Consider the following 17916-nt stretch of genomic DNA (forward strand, 5'->3'; position numbering starts at 1 on the left):
CATGCTATGTACATTTGGTTTAATTGCAAATATTTCCAGTACAAGTTACTGTTTCTAGTCATAATTTCTTGAAGTATCTGTTAAATACTTTGCTTATTATTAATTAAGACTTGTCTCAGTATGGTTTTTGAGATATTTCACAGTTTACCCAGTACTGTTAATTTTAAATAGAAGTACCAGTTTTGACAATCTGAGAAATAATGGATAGTAGAAGAGTTCTCTGAGATTGAAAGTGCTTGTATAATGAGGAGCCCTGAAATGGCCATCAAGGATGTGTCAGAAATTTAAAGATATGATCATCTTGTAGTCATAGGCACCTTTGTAATTCCATACATACAGAGGCAGAGCTCTGCTGCTTCAGACAAATCAATTTTGGTACATCCTAACTTTCCAGTACTTAATTTAAAATCATTAAGTAACCTTTATCATGGAATCCTAGAATGGTTTGGGTTGAAGAGGACTTTAAATCTCATCTTCAGTGCACTCCCTGCCATGATGGGCAGGGACAGCTTCCACCAGCCCAGGGTGCTCCAAGCCCTGTCCAGCCTGGCCTTGGACACTTGCAGGGATCCAGAGGCAGCCACAGCTTCTCTGGGCAGCCTGGTACATTTTATGGGTCTAGGTAAGGTCACTGCACATCAGAGAAGTGATAAAATGTGTTTGTTTCTTCCTCCTGACTGTGAGAACTTGCCATGTGCAATTTTCTACTCACCTTGAGATGCTCCCTTGCATTCCTTAGAATTCTCTGGAATTGTACTGTGATCTCTAAAGCAGAATACCCCCCCAAAAAAACCCAACCTCTATTTGTCTCTGAAGCTCTTCCTGTAAATTGAGTCATAGATGATACATTTTAAACCAGCAGAATGTTTGATTATTCTACTTTTGACTGCCTTTAAAATTCTAGTTGCCATAACAACTTTATTTCTTTATTTTTAGCACATCAGTTGCCATAACAATAAAATATAGCTTTTTGAATGTAATCATTTTCCCTTTTTTTTTTTTGCTTTGTTTTATAAAGAACCTTCTTGGGGGGAAAAGCAGTGTGTTAAAAGCTCATCCCCTGTAAGCACTTGGGTTAGAACATTAGCTGAAAAATAAGGCTTTTTTTAATCTAGCCTCATTCCATTTCTATGGCATTTTTTCTGACTACTGAGTATTTTCATAACTTAGACAAAAAAATGAATGCAAATAATTTTCTGCAAATAATTTTTACTTGTTTAAAACCTTTCTTTGTAAAAAAATTGCTTTTCCTCATTCTTATTTCTTTTAGTCAGTGTTATTAGAAAACCATAACTGTTAAAAGGGTAATTTCTAATATCTTTTTTTCAATATAAAGAATGTCTGTAAAGTCAGTGAGTTAGAGGCAGTGTTTTGTTCAGCATGTTTGGGGCAGTTTGATGTGATATATCTTTAAAATATATGAACAAAGAGATTGACTTCCAGCTTCAAGCCATAATCTTGAGCAGAAGGGAGAGGTTTATGTGTGAATTTAATATTGGTGAAAGAAGTTTGCCTTGAATGTCATCTACCGATTTGACTTCTCCATTTCCTGATAGTGTCCTTTCCAAAAGGATTTGTAGGTCTCAGTGCTGTCTTTATGTTTAACTTCCTCTTAGTTCTGATCAAGTATATATTTGATTTCAATTTTTTTAAGAGATGGGATAATATCAGGTTTGGTATTTCTTCTAGAATAAATGATTTCTTAGCTCACTTAACATTTTACATGTGCCAATTTCTGGCTATAAATATAAATGTCCTCATTATCTAATAAGACAAAATTTGCTGGTTATTGGAAGTTGAATGTATTTAGATGTCGTTAATCTTGAAAAATAGTTATCAGATGTATGATGACTTTATAAATTTTAATTTGCTAATTTTTAACTCAGGACTGGCGGGGGGAAGTCAGTAATTCCTGCTTTCAGTGGCATTTTCCTAGCACCTCTCATTTCTGGATTCCATGTCTGTGAGTTACCCAGGAATGTACTTCCCCTGTTATTGGCAAAATTTTCCCTGTAGATCATTCTCAGCAGGAAGCTATTCCTTGTCCTTTCTCATATATGGATATTGATGCAAGTGTGTTTAGATCCATGCTGGAGGAAAACAGAAGTGATACCTCTTCAGCACTTCCAGCTGGGAGGAAGATTTGGTCTAAATGAAGCTGAGCTTAAAATCCATAAAAATAAATTGTGCCACCCTTCAGGTTATAAATAGTTATTGTGCCATATCCTTCTCATGTTCCTCTTTCCTATTTCTTCACAATGTGGTAGAATAGTAATCCTGAGTAACACGTAGTTTAAAATAGTCTTTAAAATCCACTATCTACTTTATTTTTAGCTTTTTTGTTCTCAAGAAGTAGTGGAATTGGGTTTACTGGGATTTGAGGTTGGTACCACCTGCTCCCCAGTGGATCCTGCACTAAAACAAATTGCAGCTCTTTAGTTCTGAACTGAGTCTGCCCCTACCAACAGCTGGAGCTGTGCCTTCATCCCTGAATGATCCTGATTGTTCAGTGCTCTTCTGAGCCACCTCTCATGTCCTTGAGGAAGAATTATTTTTAAAGAAATCTGTTAAAAGAATAATTTAGAGTGGAATGTGTCAATTCTGTAATCAACTAAAGCATAAATTGTTGGTGTGACCGGGCACGTGTTTCCAGCCAGCCTGTCTGGGTTAGACTGGATGTTCTCAGAGGATGTTGTGCCACATCCATGGAGAGGGGATTTCAATCTCTTGCTGTCTGGGTGAGTTTGTCACATAAGAGCTGGCAGTTCACTAAGAACTGCTAGAAGAAGAGAGAATTAGACTGAAGTGGAGCTACTCTGTGGTACATCCAGACTTTTGGTGTTGAAGGACAGGTGTATGTGGGTTCAGGCCTCGTGTTCTTAGTAGTTGCTTTTGCATGGGCCCTACAAGTTGGCTGCCTAATTAAGGCTGCAATAAATTATTCATCAGTTGAACTCATTAAATCAAAATTGCTTGCCTTTTAAAAGGTCATGCTGTAGTTTAAAAGAACTGTTTGGCTTGCAGTGTGTGAAAAATTGAAGCAGGCAATCACAATGTTTGGGATTCTTTTTTTTTTAAATAGCTTTAAAATTTCTTATTCTAGCTCTGCTAGAAATGGAATTACTGCTAATACTGACTGAGCTTATGCTCCTGCCAGGCAAGCTGGAATCCTTTTCAACATATAATTTCTTGGTGCCCACTTGAAATATGCTTTTACAATACCAATATCTATGGAATGGAATTCCTGGCTTCACACAGACAAAAGTATTAGTAAAAGTACAACTATGTCAAAATATGTCTCTAAAAGGTTTGAATGAATGCAGTACTAAAATTTCTTATGTGTTTTCTTGAAATATGAAAAATTATTCCCACAGGAAAGGGCAGTGCTACCTGCACTGTACAGACTATTCTCTACATTTCAGCATTTCTTCATTTACAGTTCTCTTAATTGCTTTTGTCCTGTGATTTAATATTGTAGTCGTCCCTTGAAAGATGGGAGCAGTGGAAGATAGTAAGTTGGTGTTGTTTTGCCAGTATACTTTCTTTTTCTTTTTTAAACTGCTGCTAGTGTAAGAGCAGGTGGTTTAATATAAATGGCACATGCATGAAACTGTCAGAAGGCACATGTTTAAATTTTTGCTTTTGGTGCCATCCTAAGTTTATCTGGTGCTTCTTATCCTATCTGGTCAGTCAGTAAATAGCATCCTTCTGTAGCTTATGTGCTGTTGAAAGCAAATGCTCTTTGGCTCCTGAAGAATGTTAATTATCACCATTCAGTTGGCTGCACAGCATTTCCCTGAAGTAAATTCCCTTCTTGATTGATAGTTTATTGCACAGAGTTTTATTTCCATCGATTCAGGGCACAGGAGTTTGGTGGTATCTGTCATCTGGATTGAGCTTGTAAAGTGGATTCAATTTGTTGTAGGACCATCAATATCATCTTGAGGGAAGCTAGAATTCAGAAAAATATTTGCTTTGTATACATCTTTGAATGGCATCCCTGCCCATGGTGGGGAGGGTTGAAACAAAATGATCTTTAAAATTCCTTCCAGCCCAAACCATTCTGTGATGCTATGAAATAAAAGCCATGAGATCACAGGCAGTAATGTTTAAAAGAAGATTGTAGCAATTTACTCCAACATCTTGCATAATATTCATTAAGTACATGAATAATATTAGGAGTAATTTGAAAGTTTCAAACTTTAGAAGCATTTGATGTAATTGTTGCTTACAAGCATGAAAAGACTGCACAATAAACTTGCAAATGTGAATGCCCATCTCTCTCTACTGATCCACATAAAAAAATTTATTTGCCCATTTCTTCTTGTTCTGCATCACAGCATCCTAATAACCTAACACTTGTGTGAAACTGGCTAATATTTGCATCACTAGAAACAGTGCTGGAAAAGGACTGAGCTGGGAGTGCAGCAGAGGACCAGGCTGAGCCTGAGCCTGCTGGAGTAGCAGTAGTAAAAGGCAAAGGAATCATTAGCTCCCTTCACAGCTCTTGACTTTTTAGAAGGCTGCTGTCCCCTTGCATTCTCCTGAGCTGCCCCCACCCTTGACTCCAAATTATACCAGCCTCTTCCTTCTGCCCCACCTTACAGAACCTACTCTGCTGCTGCCACCAAATCCAGTTTTGCCCTAATGCAGAAAAGGCCTGTGCTGACTTTTTTCCTGTACCAGGAGGTGAGAGCTCCACAAGAGCATCTACATTTCAGAGCTGCAGCTCAGACACCAGGTGTCTCTTGATTTTTGTTGCAGCACCAGGTACATGAGCCACAGCACTGCAAAATGGTTTATGGCATTCTTTAGGATCATAGGGTGGGAGGGAGAAGGAAAGAAGCTCATCTCTTGCAGCAAAACTGAAAAATGAGTCTAGCAGGTGGAGAAACGGTTTCAAAGTTTCTACAGTATACTGTTTCCTTCAGAGCTGCCACTTGTGGGTGTTCACCTCAGTGTGTTTAGTGTTGAGGAGGATGAGGACAAATGAGCTGATGCTGAGACTCACAGGGAGAGTGGTCAGACATTGAAACAGGGTCCCAGTGTGAAAATTCCATCCTTGGAGATGTTCATAGCTCAGCTGAATGTAGAACCAGCACAACTTGGCTTAAATTTGGTGTTGGCTCTTAGAACTTTGTCCCGCTGCTTTGGAGCAAGACGTGGGGTCAGATGGTATCCACAGGGTATGAGGGGTTTGTGAAGCCTAAGCTTGTTTTGAGAAAAAAGAATGGGTTTATTTATAAATATATAGACACTTCTTATATCTCATCATATGCCTGCACTGAGGTCACAATCCCCGTGTGTTCTGTGTGAGCGCGAGCTCTCCAGCAGGTTTTAAATAGACAGCTGCAGTGGGTGGATCTGGGGAAGAGGCTTTTATATTCCAAATAACAAATAGAACCCATTTCTGCCTTAAATACAGCACTAATGTGACTTCATAGAGCAACTTCAAACACCAGTATGATGTAGAAAACCCTATCTATGCACGCATACACACACACAATTTTTAAGGCAACAAATGTTTTTTTCTTCATTCTCTGCTACTTTAAAGCTGCACTACAAATGCAAGCTTTATAGAATAGAATTATTCTGGAGGCATTAAAAACAAAACCAGGGTGTCCATAAGATACATGTAAAAGTAAATAATCCCAGACGTAGTTAAGATTAAAAAAAAAAGCAAACTGAATGAAACACCCTTTTTCTTTAGGGTTATGAGAAAGTATATAAAAGAAAAAAATACTGTAAAATAACACAAAAAAAGCACTTGGGCAGAAAAAAATAGAGGTTGATGAGCTGGTATGTGTATCAACACTGTCATTCAGGTCTGCATCTAAATAAATAACTACTGTGTTCCTCATCCCACACTCAGCTGGACCTGCTTGCTCTCATCAATGCCTTTCAGAAAGATTTTACAGAAATTATCTTTGTCCATTTAATCCAGCTGACCATCAATAATTTAACAAGGGAAGACATCAAACCAGAAATGAGTGGTGTGATTGAGATGCTGCTTTGTGCACTGCAGGGATTGCTTCTATCAGTCTTGTTTCCTTACAACAAAGGATTTAGCAAACAAATATTGCTGTTCCTTTTCAAACAGCATGACTAATAGATTGTTTTCTTGCTTGGAGCTTCTAAATCTCCTTCCATATGGACTTTTTCTGTCTGAGAAGTTTTATCTGGTTTCTTTTCAGGGTCACACATCACCACTGCTTTCACAGCATTGCTTTGCATATACAAAGCTCAGGCTCCTGCCACATCCCCTCTGTTTTCAGCAGGATCAGATGGTGTGAGCCTTCTGTTTTGTATGGTGATTTGTATTGTTTGTAACTGATGTAATTTATAAAGAAGGTGAGGAATTGCTCCTTCTGTTGGGCTTGAAGAATGCTCAGGTCCACCAGCTGGAGGTAACCAGCTGTGGGAACATGGGCACAATGTAGGATGCTGCCTTGATGACAGTAAGGCAGTTCTTCCACTAGAACTTTTTTCTTCCTCACTTCCTTTCCTTAAAACACAAATTAGAAAAAATCCTGAAGCAGGTTTTGTTTCAAACTCTGCCAGAGGCCCAAATGTGCCTCTAATCTCCAAATAAAAAAAACTTCCCATAGGGCTTTTAACATGCTGTCTGTGATACAACATTCTGGTATTGCTGTATTTTGTAAAATTCCCTCTGTAACTGCATAGTTCTGTCAGGACTAGCTGATTTCTGATTAATTTTCACTTAAATATATTTCACTTATATATATATATTCCTCTAAATTTACATAAAATAGTACAGCTTAGTGCTGTTAGCATGGTGCAGTTTACAGCCAGTGGCTGAGGTGATAAAGCCACTGGCAGCTTTTGCAGCATGACTGGTTTTTTGGTAGTGAAGGAAGACTGCTCATATTCCCAAAGAAGTCAAACTTCCCTGCTTTTGAACCCCTTTGTCCCTTCAGTTAAAATTTCTTTAGAGCACACGTTTTACCTGTGTCTAGAACCAGCCAGCAGAGGTTGCCATTGATTTTCCTGTTACCTGCTCAGCAGAGCCTGCACTTCTCCTAGCAGACCTGAAACATATGGCTGCCAGGAGTGCTTGTTCTCAGAGCTGAGCACTCTGGGCTCACACAGCAGGCACCAGCTGGGGCTGACCTGACACCAAGGTGACTCGATGGTCACTGTGACATCTGGAAGCTTCAGTAGTTACCAGTCCTTAAATCTGTGTGGATCAGGATGTACTGAGCACGAAGTTCCTGTGATCTGCTTTGTCAGGCTGTACCTTTGCTTATCTCATGCCCCTGTGTACCTTTGGGGCTCCCTAAGGTCCATTTTAAGATGTTTTGGCTGTTCACATCCCTGGTGCCAACCACGATCTGCCCTAAGGGGACAGTGGGAGAAGTGCTGGTCACTGCCATGCCAGTACACGCTGTTTGTTCTCCTCCTCCTCCCCCACAGGAGGAGTGGGAAGAGGAGGAATAAAAATTGCTCCCTATTGTTCTGCTCTGCTATGGATAACTGGGGCTTAAAGCTGTGTTCAGGGTCTAGATTCAGTCATTAAGTCTGTCATTACAGCCATTTACCATTCTGAGGTATCAGATACAGTTTAATTTTTTCTTAAATCCTCTGCTAGAAGACTTTGGAAGGATCACATGCCCTTGCTGCAAACCACTCTTACACTGCTGCAGTTTGTGCTGCTTCACATTGCTACAGACTTGTCATTCAGACTTGGACACTGGCTCCAGGCAATACTCGAAATACAAGATGTTAACTCAGGAGCAGCTTATTAAAATTTTGCCTTTGGTTTGCCGTGGAGCTAGAAGGACTTAAATCACTGCAGTTTCTAATGACTTGGTTGGTTAAAGCCTCCAAGACACATCTTCTGCTGTCAATAGCCCAAAATGCTGTTCTGTGGTTGGTGTTCTGGTATTTAAATTTGCTGTTTCAGTGTCTGAGGATGCATGGAGTGTCTGTAAGATAACTTTGATGCTTGTACTTCTGTGACTGGGTTTATTTTTAGGAAGCACGAAGTAACCAAAAGTTCTGAGTACTTAATCAGGAAATAGCTGCATCTGTGTGCAGGAGTAGAGCGCTGGGTTAATTGGTTCAGTTTGGAAAATAATGTGTTGCAATATTTGTATTTAAACTGATGTTGAAGCTATTAGGGAACTGGTAATACTGGTACAGTATCAAAAATGGATACAGGTGAGTTTTGTAACCTATATGTGTTAAGTTTGGAAGAAGTTCATTTGGGGATGTAATTACAGAGGGGGCTTATAAGGGAGACTAGAAAATTTGCGTGGCACTGTAGCAGGTATTTTACCAAGCTAAACCCCAGCAGGTGATCCTTGAAAGGTGAGTGCCCAGTGAATAACATGGGATTGTTTTAGCCACCAGTTTCAGCGGGGCGATGACGGTAGTTCATTAGCTTGTGTCTGGATTATGTACACACATCTCTCTAGGAAGGATGCGTTGCCTTCCTCCCGAGGCACTCGGAGCGGTTCGGGAGCCGCGGGTGCCCGGCTCGGTGGGTCCGGTGCCTGTTCCCGGTGCCGCTCCCGGTGCCAGCGGCGGCGCCATTGGATGTGCCGGGAGCAGGGGAGCGGCCGGCACCGCTCCAGCGCCCGGCGGGCTGCGGCGGGGAGGAGGAGGACGAGGAGGAGGAGGAGGAGGAGGAGGAGCGGGCTCAGGTGCAGGCAATGATCGCACGGGGGGAGCAGGGAGGCAGCGGCAGCCGCTCCAGCCGCACCGCGGTAACAGCGCTGACTCCCTGACAAATATTGGACATAGCGGCTGGTGAGGATGCGTGTAGGTGAGAAAGCTTCTCTATTGCTTTAGCAGGGAATTGGAGAAACGAGTGGTTTTGTACGTGCTCTGTTGCTTATAGACAAAGGGAGCAAATAGGCGGAAATGTTCGGGGATGTTATAAAATCTGAAAGGACTTTCTGTACAGCGTGGCGGTGCACGACAGGAAATTAACTCCAAAAAGAATGCTTTCTCTCAAAGTGCTGCGACAGAATTGAACATTTGGCTTTTCTAGTATCTGAAATTCGTCCTGAAGACACGGCAAGGACTATCAGAAACATCAGAGAGATCCTGGTACTTTTAAAGAGACTTAAAGCAAATGCCAGCTGAATGACCTTGGAGATGATTTTATGTGAATTCATTAATTTTCACTGCTGGTCTTCCAGTCTCAGGAACTCTAGGATTAATGATGGTTTTAACGTTTTAGGGGCCTTTCAAAAAACAAGATTGTATACATTTAATTACCTGCCTAATGATTCCTGAACTAATCAAGCATTTACTTAAAACTGAACACAGAAGATGCTTTTAATGTTTTCTCTCTCCCTAGCTGTGAATAAAATGAACGAGGTAATGTCCTGCAAATAGAAGAATAATTTTTAAAGCAACTATTTATTATGCAGATCATCTAATAAATGTAGAAACCTTAAATCCCTGAGAAGATGAAGCTGAGCAACAGAATAATGGAGTAGTAAACAATGGCAGCTTTTCTAGTCAAATCAGCATTTCATTAGCTTCCCAGCAGAATGCAGATGGAAGTTTCTGAGCTCGTTGTGTGGGGTTTTGTGAAATGATTCAGTTGTTGCTACAGAGGTGAGCAATATCATGGATATACCTATGAACTCCTGGGTGCTGATCCACTGTAGTAGATATGGCAGAGTTTCTAAAGATGATTCTTTTAAATTGCCATTGCTGAAAATAAATTCAAGAGGATTTTTTTTTGTCTGTGGGGACACTGAATTATGATTTTGGCATTCGTAACTGTAATGGACTATAACTGTTTAAAGGAATTGTAAATATTGACATGAGTCTCCAAAATCTATTTTTAAATTATTTTCATTTTTAAATGAATAGACATGATCTTCCTCATTGTACGTGAGATGTATGTTTTCTTTCTTGGGAGTCAGAGGACAAATCTCCTTCATCCCCCCACCTGTCTCCCCTTAAATAAAATTCATTATTCATACCCAAATAGTGGTGAGTCTATTGGAATTAACCTTGACAAAGATGTTTCCCTTACCTTTCTAATGAATAGCATGGATAAGATGGAGTACCATCTTCTGAATCGAACAAGAAAAGACAGAATTGGAGGATGAACTTTTTCCTTTAATCTCCAGTCAGTCTGTGATTTAAACTAAGACATAAAGATTATCTCCAGTAACTGCTGGTCCAGGAAACCTGAGCTGTACTGAGGTTCCTCCTTCCCTTCCTCTCCCTCTCCCCAGTATATTCCAAAGTAAACGACTTCCTCAGGAAAATAAGTCAGAGATTTCCCTCCCCTCCTTCCCTGGGAAATGAATGTGTCTCTTTTGTCAGTTTTTATTTCTATTTGTTTTAGAAGTGCCTTGTATTTGCTAAAGATGGGTCAAGAGCACTGGAGGAGCTGATCAGTGGCCTTTCTCTTTCTGGCTTTTGTTTTTCTTTTCTTTCTTTCTCTCTTTCTTTCTTTCGTTCTTTCCTTAAAGCCAAGGTGTGCCAGAGGTGATGCACTGATGCTGAGGAGGCATCAACAGCTATGGGACTCTAATCCTCTCCCATGTAAGCACTGGCAGTGTCTGCAAGGAGAGACCGTGAGGCGCTGAAGCAGAGTTTAGCTGCTGTTCAGCAGGTCACCTGCTCACTAAGGCTCAGATTGCACTGTTCCCTAAGCACAAAACATGAACCAGTCCCGATGGATTGAATGGAGGACTCTGAATATGAGCAGTAGTGTTATGAACATATCTGAGCACCTCTCCTGCCCTCTTGGATTTGGTCACTACAATGCAGTTGACATCTGTATCCTTGAGACAGTCGTTATTGTCTTGCTAACATTTTTAATTATTGCGGGTAACTTAACCGTGATATTTGTTTTCCACTGTGCTCCACTCCTGCATCATTACACCACCAGCTATTTTATTCAGACCATGGCCTATGCTGATCTTTTTGTTGGAGTCAGCTGCTTGGTTCCTACTTTGTCACTGCTCCACTACCCAACAGGTGTCCACGAGTCCTTGACTTGTCAAGTTTTTGGATACATCATCTCTGTGCTCAAAAGCGTCTCTATGGCATGTCTTGCTTGCATCAGTGTGGATCGCTATCTCGCTATAACAAAGCCTCTCTCCTATAACCAGCTGGTCACACCTTGTCGCTTGAGAATCTGCATCAGTCTCATCTGGATTTACTCTTGCCTGATCTTCTTGCCTTCTTTTTTCGGTTGGGGAAAACCTGGTTACCACGGAGATATTTTTGAATGGTGTGCTACCTCCTGGCTAACTAATGCCTACTTTACTGGCTTTATCGTGTGCTTACTCTACGCTCCTGCTGCCTTTGTCATATGTTTCACCTATTTCCACATCTTTAAAATCTGCCGGCAGCACACCAAAGAGATCAGTGACCGCAGAGCTCGCTTTCCTAACAACGAGGGGGACGCTGCTGGGGAGGCTGGGCACAGCCCCGATCGCCGCTATGCCATGGTTCTGTTCCGGATAACCAGCGTCTTCTACGTGCTCTGGCTCCCTTATATCATATACTTTCTGCTGGAGAGCTCCAGGGTGTTGGAGAACCCAGCACTCTCCTTCCTGACTACGTGGCTTGCTATAAGCAATAGTTTCTGCAACTGTGTGATATATAGCCTCTCCAACAGCGTTTTCAGGCTGGGACTACGGAGACTGTCAGAGACAATATGTTCATCTTGTGTTTGTTCAAAAGACAGGGATGTACGGGACCCTAAGCCAAGGAAACGGGCTAATTCCTGCTCCATTTAAAGGAAACTGGTGCATGTAATCAAATGCTGAGTTTTGATAGTATATGTGGTATCTGGAAACTTGCCAGAGAGAAATGTTTACTTGAACAGCTTGCCGTGGTGTTAAGAGTGAATTTAAAAGGGATCATGGAAAAGGCAAAGGCAGCTGTAAGAAGGGTCACTGAACTCTTGTGAAATTGTCAGGAGAACAATTCAACAGAGATGATGAGGAAAGTCAGAAATAAAAATCTTCTAAAGGGCATGAAGTAACTAGCACATCAGAGGCGGTTCCTCATAAAACAAATTAGTTAGTTACTATCTTACATTTTCCCCCTCGTAGACAAGTTGTCTTTGTGTCAGAGTATACTGTAGCCTTCAGAATTTTAATGCATTTAAGAGGAAGCAATCAACACCACAGTATGCAGCTATCCGTAAATTATATACTTGAGGACTGTAGTAGATACTGCAGGTGATAATCAGCTCTATCTTTGCTCACATGTTGTACAATTTCAGTTGTACAAAAAATCTGCAGTGCATAAATCCTACCCTGGGCACGATGACGCTTTGGGATGAACTGGCACCTCGTGGTACAACTTACACAGAAGCTCTCCCTCTCATTTCCCCTTTTCCCCATGCTGTGCATCCCTGTGTTCCCTTGCGTGCCAGTGGGTGAGTTTGAGGGCACCTATGAGGTTACCTGAGTTCCAAACCATTCTTTCTGCAGGAGGCAATGGCCCTCCCTGGCTGGCTGTAGCTGCCCATGTTCGATGATTTCCCCAGCTGTTCACTCTCTTCACCCACTTCAATCAGCACACAGTCTGTGTAGTGTCCTTTAGGGTGTACTGAAGTTTTTCCTTACTGGTTCCACAGGTACTCCTAATGCTGATATGATAATGGCACACAGCAGTGTGCAGCACTGCTTAGAAAATTAAAAATAACTGACCCTTTTCTTTGGGAAATCTAAAGAGCTTACTGTTGTAGCTGTCAGTCTGTTGTGTGAACCTCACTTGCACATACCGTATTTTTTTAAAGAGAAAACATAAATTGTGGTCTGTGCCTAATGTTTTCATAGCACATGGAGTAGGTCAGTGCTACAGGATCAAAAAATTTACACTTGCTTTAAGAGAAATACTTCTGCGCAGCTCTTTGTTAGACAAGTGTTCTCAGAGGAGGTAAACAAGACAGTTTGGTGTTAAATACAGGCTGAGAGCTTTGGTATGTCCTTTTGTACTGAACTGACTTTCAGGTCCACTGATGAAATCTTTTTGATTTTGCAAGGGCACACATAAGGTTTGTGTAATAAATTGCCAGGGGTTCAGATGCATGCCAGTCAATACACTATTTAAATTATAACTTTGAACCAAATGTAATTTTCTTAGATGGTTATTGGCTTTTAAAAAAAAGGCCCAATTACTGATTATTGGTGCCTTTTAACACTGCACTATTATTCCTTCTTTCACCAAAATGCATATGTAAGGATTGTGCCTATTACTTTTTGTAATGAAAGCTGACCACGTGTGCACACTTGTGGTTTGACTCTAGAGCTCCCTTAATACTGTACTCTTTGTTCTGTTGAGGTGGTTCTGAACCCCTATACATTTTTTTAAACCTGTAAGAAAGTTGAAACAATGGAATAAAGTAGTATTATGTTAATCAAACTCAGCCTTGGCGTTAGTTCCCTGATGTTACACTCTGTTCTCTGGGAAAGTCCTTTTGGGTTAGGACTTGAGTGAACAATTTCAAAGCCAAATTTCAAAGCTGCTTACTTGATGTCTAAAATGTTCATATTCTGGTTTCTGGCACTGTACATCTTCAAAGTAGATTCATTGAAACATTCCTTGAGCTGAGCTGTTGCTGACACCCAGCTCTCACAGATATTAGGGAAAAATGAGTGGTGCCCTTTGCATGGATCTCATAATGCTCCATGTCTACAGGGATGTATTTGCTGCATTCTTTTGCTGAGTTCACGTTTATTTCAGGAGTCTCTTTTGGCTCACTGCTGCTCTGTATGGTTGTGTAACCCAACTCTTCCTACAAACATGACTTGGATTCATTTAGTTTTGTCATTTTTTTTTGTCATTTTTTTCTAAGCAAGGCTTAGATAGGGAGCAACAAAATATCTTATTTCTCACAATTCCCAGGGTTGGTTTCTTACCAGTAAAGTAATTTTATATCTGTGCTCCAGAGCTGGCCACTCAGAGCTTCTGATTTTCATTGATGTTTCTGGTGACAAGTTTCTATGGGACCTTCTGGAATCCAAGAAAAGTTCTAAGCAGTTGCTTAAAGCCAAGCTGACATTTGGTGAGCCCAGGCAATGGGCAGCAGATGTGTTGTGACTGTGGTGCTGTAATTCCAGATGTGTCAAACACCCAAGCAAACTCAGTTGTGCCTTAGTTGAACCCTGTTTGTGTGACCTCAGCAAGTGCTGTTGATGTGCAGCTACTCGAAGGTTTATTGCCTGAAGATGGTGGCTCAGGGGTAGGGCTTGGCCTCAGGGGCTGCACCTCAAAGTTTGCTCCCCCTGAGGGGCACAGTCAGCAATGTGTTCCTCTTTGCCATCCTGTTCAGTCTGTGGATGTGTTGGGTGGAACTAGAGATGGCCTTTTTCCTCAGGCTGTTCTTGGAGGGAGAGAACATGAGAGAAATCCAATACCCTGGAACCAGCTTGTAAGTTCCAAGGTTCTCCACCTCCTTTTAAGAGTATTTGGTTTGTTGAACACTGGTTTCCTGTTGTTGGTGCAGGGACACTAATTTGCTTCCCTGGCCTCTGAATTTCAGCTGCTGTAAAGTCACATTTCACCCTATTCTCTCTAAGTCTCCTGGAATCTGTCAAATGAAACATCCTCAGCAGATTTAAGTATTGCTTTTCTTCTTTGTTTCCCAGGTGACAGGATCTGACCTGGTCAGTCAGGTGAATCTTTAAATTTAGTATGGGTGTTTCATTTTATGGAAGTGTTTTCTAAACTCATGATTTAAAATTTTTATTTGAGGGACGTTTTGTTACTGTTTACTAATGCTGTCTGAGAATTCCAGCTGGTGCCAAATTCTCTTCCAGAATTAGAAGGCTGGGCATTTTAATGGATTAAAAAAGTCACAGAAATTCTACTCACCCAATCTGTCACTTTTGATTTTCGTTCTGTCATTATATAAAGCTGCATGTTCTTGTAGGAAAACCTAATTAAACAATGATGCTTTTAAAGCTGGCTCCCACTTTCATGTGCCTGAGGATCTTTATGATTTATGAAATACCTGGTAAATAGGAGACCAGACACTGACTAAAGAAGTTGATTTCAAAAAATCATTGTTGATAGGTAATGAAAAGGAATGAGATATAAAATACTAAACAACAAAAAAAAAAAAAATGCAGCTATGTGCCTGATAGATAAACAAAACAAATATAAATATATATACAAAAAACTCCTTTAGGCAGGTGGATTATGTTGTGCTGTTGCATTTCTCTGGAATACTTATGTTTGCAGCATATCAGGGGCAATGTCAAGGTCAATTACCTTACCATTTTTGGAACCTCATGTCTGCAGCCTAAGGAAAAGTCAAAAAAACTGTGTAATGGCAGCAAAAGAACTACCAGAGAAGTATTTTTTCCTTCACTAAATTCTATGTGCTCCCTTATTTTCTGGCTAAGTAAATTTCTTCTTGAAATACTATTCTTTAACAGGAAAGGGAACTGTAGTGATGAAAAGCACATTTATATCTTTTAAGGTTTACTCATTGTCTTACAGTAAGATATTCTTTCCCTATTTCTGCTTAAGAATCCATTTTGTAATTGTACTTGGTAAAGCATGAGGTACTGTGCAGGTTTTATTTTTGTGCAGTCTTTGTGTTACCTCTGTTGAAAAGTTGGGAAAAGTTGTTTTATTGACCTGCCTTTCACAGGTAGTTTAGTAAGACCTTTTAAAAATAGTGGGATTTTTGGTTTTTTTTGATTAATTTTCATTCATTAGTGTCTGACAATGAAATGTACTTGTGTACACTTAGATTTTACACTCAGCAAAAGCAGTAAAATGTCCTTTTATGGGTAAATGAACTTAGCAGTCAATATTAGAAATCAGGATTTAATGAGTTATTTCAGTAGCTATTTCATTTCAATATGGAGCTGTTTTCTCTTTTCTGTATTACAACTGTAGCTAAGCACATAAATATCCAGATTCTTTCTTTCTGTTTACACTCAGCAAAAGCAGTAAAATGTCCTCTTATGGGTAAATGAACTTAGCAGTCAATATTAGAAATGGAGATTTAATGATGAGTTATTTCAGTAGCCTTTTCATATCAACGTGGAGCTGTTTTCTCTTTCCATATTGCAATTGTAGCTAAGCACATAAATATCCAGATTCTTTCTTTTTTTGAGAGTTGGTATTGGGGTGCTGGGGGTCTGTATCTGAGGCCAAGCCCTGCTGTTCCCAGGGTGGGAATATCCCTTTAGCAGCTTTCCAGCTCATTTGCAGCACCCTGGGCAGCGCCAGGATCCGGGAGCTGAGTGTGCCAGGGAGCAGTGCCAGGGTTTCAGCAGGCTGGTGTTGCTGGGGGGGAGGAATGTCACTGAAGGTGGCAGTGGCCTCCCCAGCCATCCACCAGAACCCGCTGATTTGCAGATCTTTCACTTTTATTGTCCCTGTCCCTGAAGGCTTTGACTTCATCCCTGCCCTCTGTTTCCTCTGGCTCTTTTTCTTATGCATCTTTCTACTGAAGAGCTGAATTTGTTTGATTTTGTTGAGGTTTTTTCACTGAAAATTTTCATGTATGTCATGAAAACAACAACACTGCTTTGTTAACTAGGTGCCAATTAATTAGCAGACCTTTCCAGAAATGGCAGCATGGTGTTTTCCTGTCATTTGCAGTGTTTTCTGGAACATTGCTCAAAGGAAGCACTTTCCAAAGATTTCATGTTTTTTGATAAACCAAATATAGAGTTCAAGTAAACCTAATTTCCCCCCCCCCATTTTTTACATAGACATATGTATAGACATACACAATTTTTTTCTATGTACTGAATTTATACAGAGATCTCAGCATTTTTAACCAAAGCCTATGCCATTATTTTTGATGTCATGAAAGCAATGTAGAGGGTATTTAAGAGGAGCTTCCTACACATGTTTTTTCCTAGTCATTCTGAAAAGAAATTATTCTTTTCCCCATCTGATATTAGGACAATCCCCTGAGCTCCAAGCTGTAAGTGCTAAAGGAGTGGGATGTGAATGGAGAGAAAGCTGTTAATGGCTCCATGCCCCAGCACAGCCCTGGGAAAATACTGAAAACCCCTCATTTTTACATCCATAATTTCTTTAGGCTCCTCCTTTGTGCAAGTACTGTGAAAGGTAGGATGAATCTAAGGAAACCTTAGTGCTTTCAGCTGCACTGATGGGTGGCTAGGAAAAGTAATTTCAGGCAGTAGAACCTCTGGGACTTTATCCCAGTCTTCCGCTGCCTGCTCCAGCCTTAACCTCTGGAGCAGACTGGGACAGCAGGGCTGCAGGGATTCATTTTAAACACCACATGACTCTGTCTGGACAAAAAAAAAGGTGACTGGGAGCAAAAATGAAACTTCTCTAAGTGCAGTGATTATCAGGGAAAAGAGTTTCTTTTCTTTTTTTCCTGTGTGATGTTCATCCCTGCCTCAAAGCTCACAATCTAAAATTGACAGCTGGCAGTGTTGGAAAAAGAGACAAACACCAAGCTTTTGAGAAGGGGGAGCTCAGAGATGTCAGTGTCATCATCTGAGGGCACTTCTGCAACTTGACAGCATTATTCTTTGTTTTATTTAAATGTCTTTTTTTTTTTCCCCCTTCTTCTATGTATTATTACAATAAGCACAAATTCTTCTCATTATGGAAAAAGTCCAATTAATGAGATATTTAAATGAAAGACAGGATAGTGGTTTGGGCAAGTATAACAGAAGGTCCCAAGTTACTTGTGAAAACATGTTCTACTTCAAATTTCATACACTTTAGGCAGGAACATCTTTAAATGCCTGTCCCATGTGAGGGTTCCCAGTCCTTGTATCATCTCTCCAGTGTCGTTTATGCTTGTGCAGGTATAATGGAAAAGTCCTTCTTGTGGAGCAACTGAATTTAGAATTGTAAATGGACAAATGATGCTTTCTGTGATAGAATAGATTTGTTCTTCTTTAGGAAAGTCACTGGCTGAACCTGCTCATAGCTCAGCTGTTTGGGGTCATTGGC

General features: G+C 40.6%; 2 protein-coding genes across 4 annotated transcripts in view; both read left to right on the plus strand.

Annotated features, from left to right (window-relative positions):
- Positions 1-17916, plus strand: part of RABGAP1L (RAB GTPase activating protein 1 like) — a 226017-nt gene that overhangs the window by 63056 nt on the left and 145045 nt on the right. The window lies entirely within an intron of this gene.
- Positions 10656-11741, plus strand: GPR52 (G protein-coupled receptor 52). Its single transcript, XM_050977171.1, has one exon. It carries the CDS (start codon positions 10656-10658, stop codon positions 11739-11741), a length of 1086 nt encoding a protein of 361 aa, XP_050833128.1.

The sequence above is a fragment of the Serinus canaria genome, chromosome 8 (genome assembly GCF_022539315.1).
Source record: "Serinus canaria isolate serCan28SL12 chromosome 8, serCan2020, whole genome shotgun sequence".
NCBI classification, from domain to species: domain Eukaryota; kingdom Metazoa; phylum Chordata; class Aves; order Passeriformes; family Fringillidae; genus Serinus; species Serinus canaria.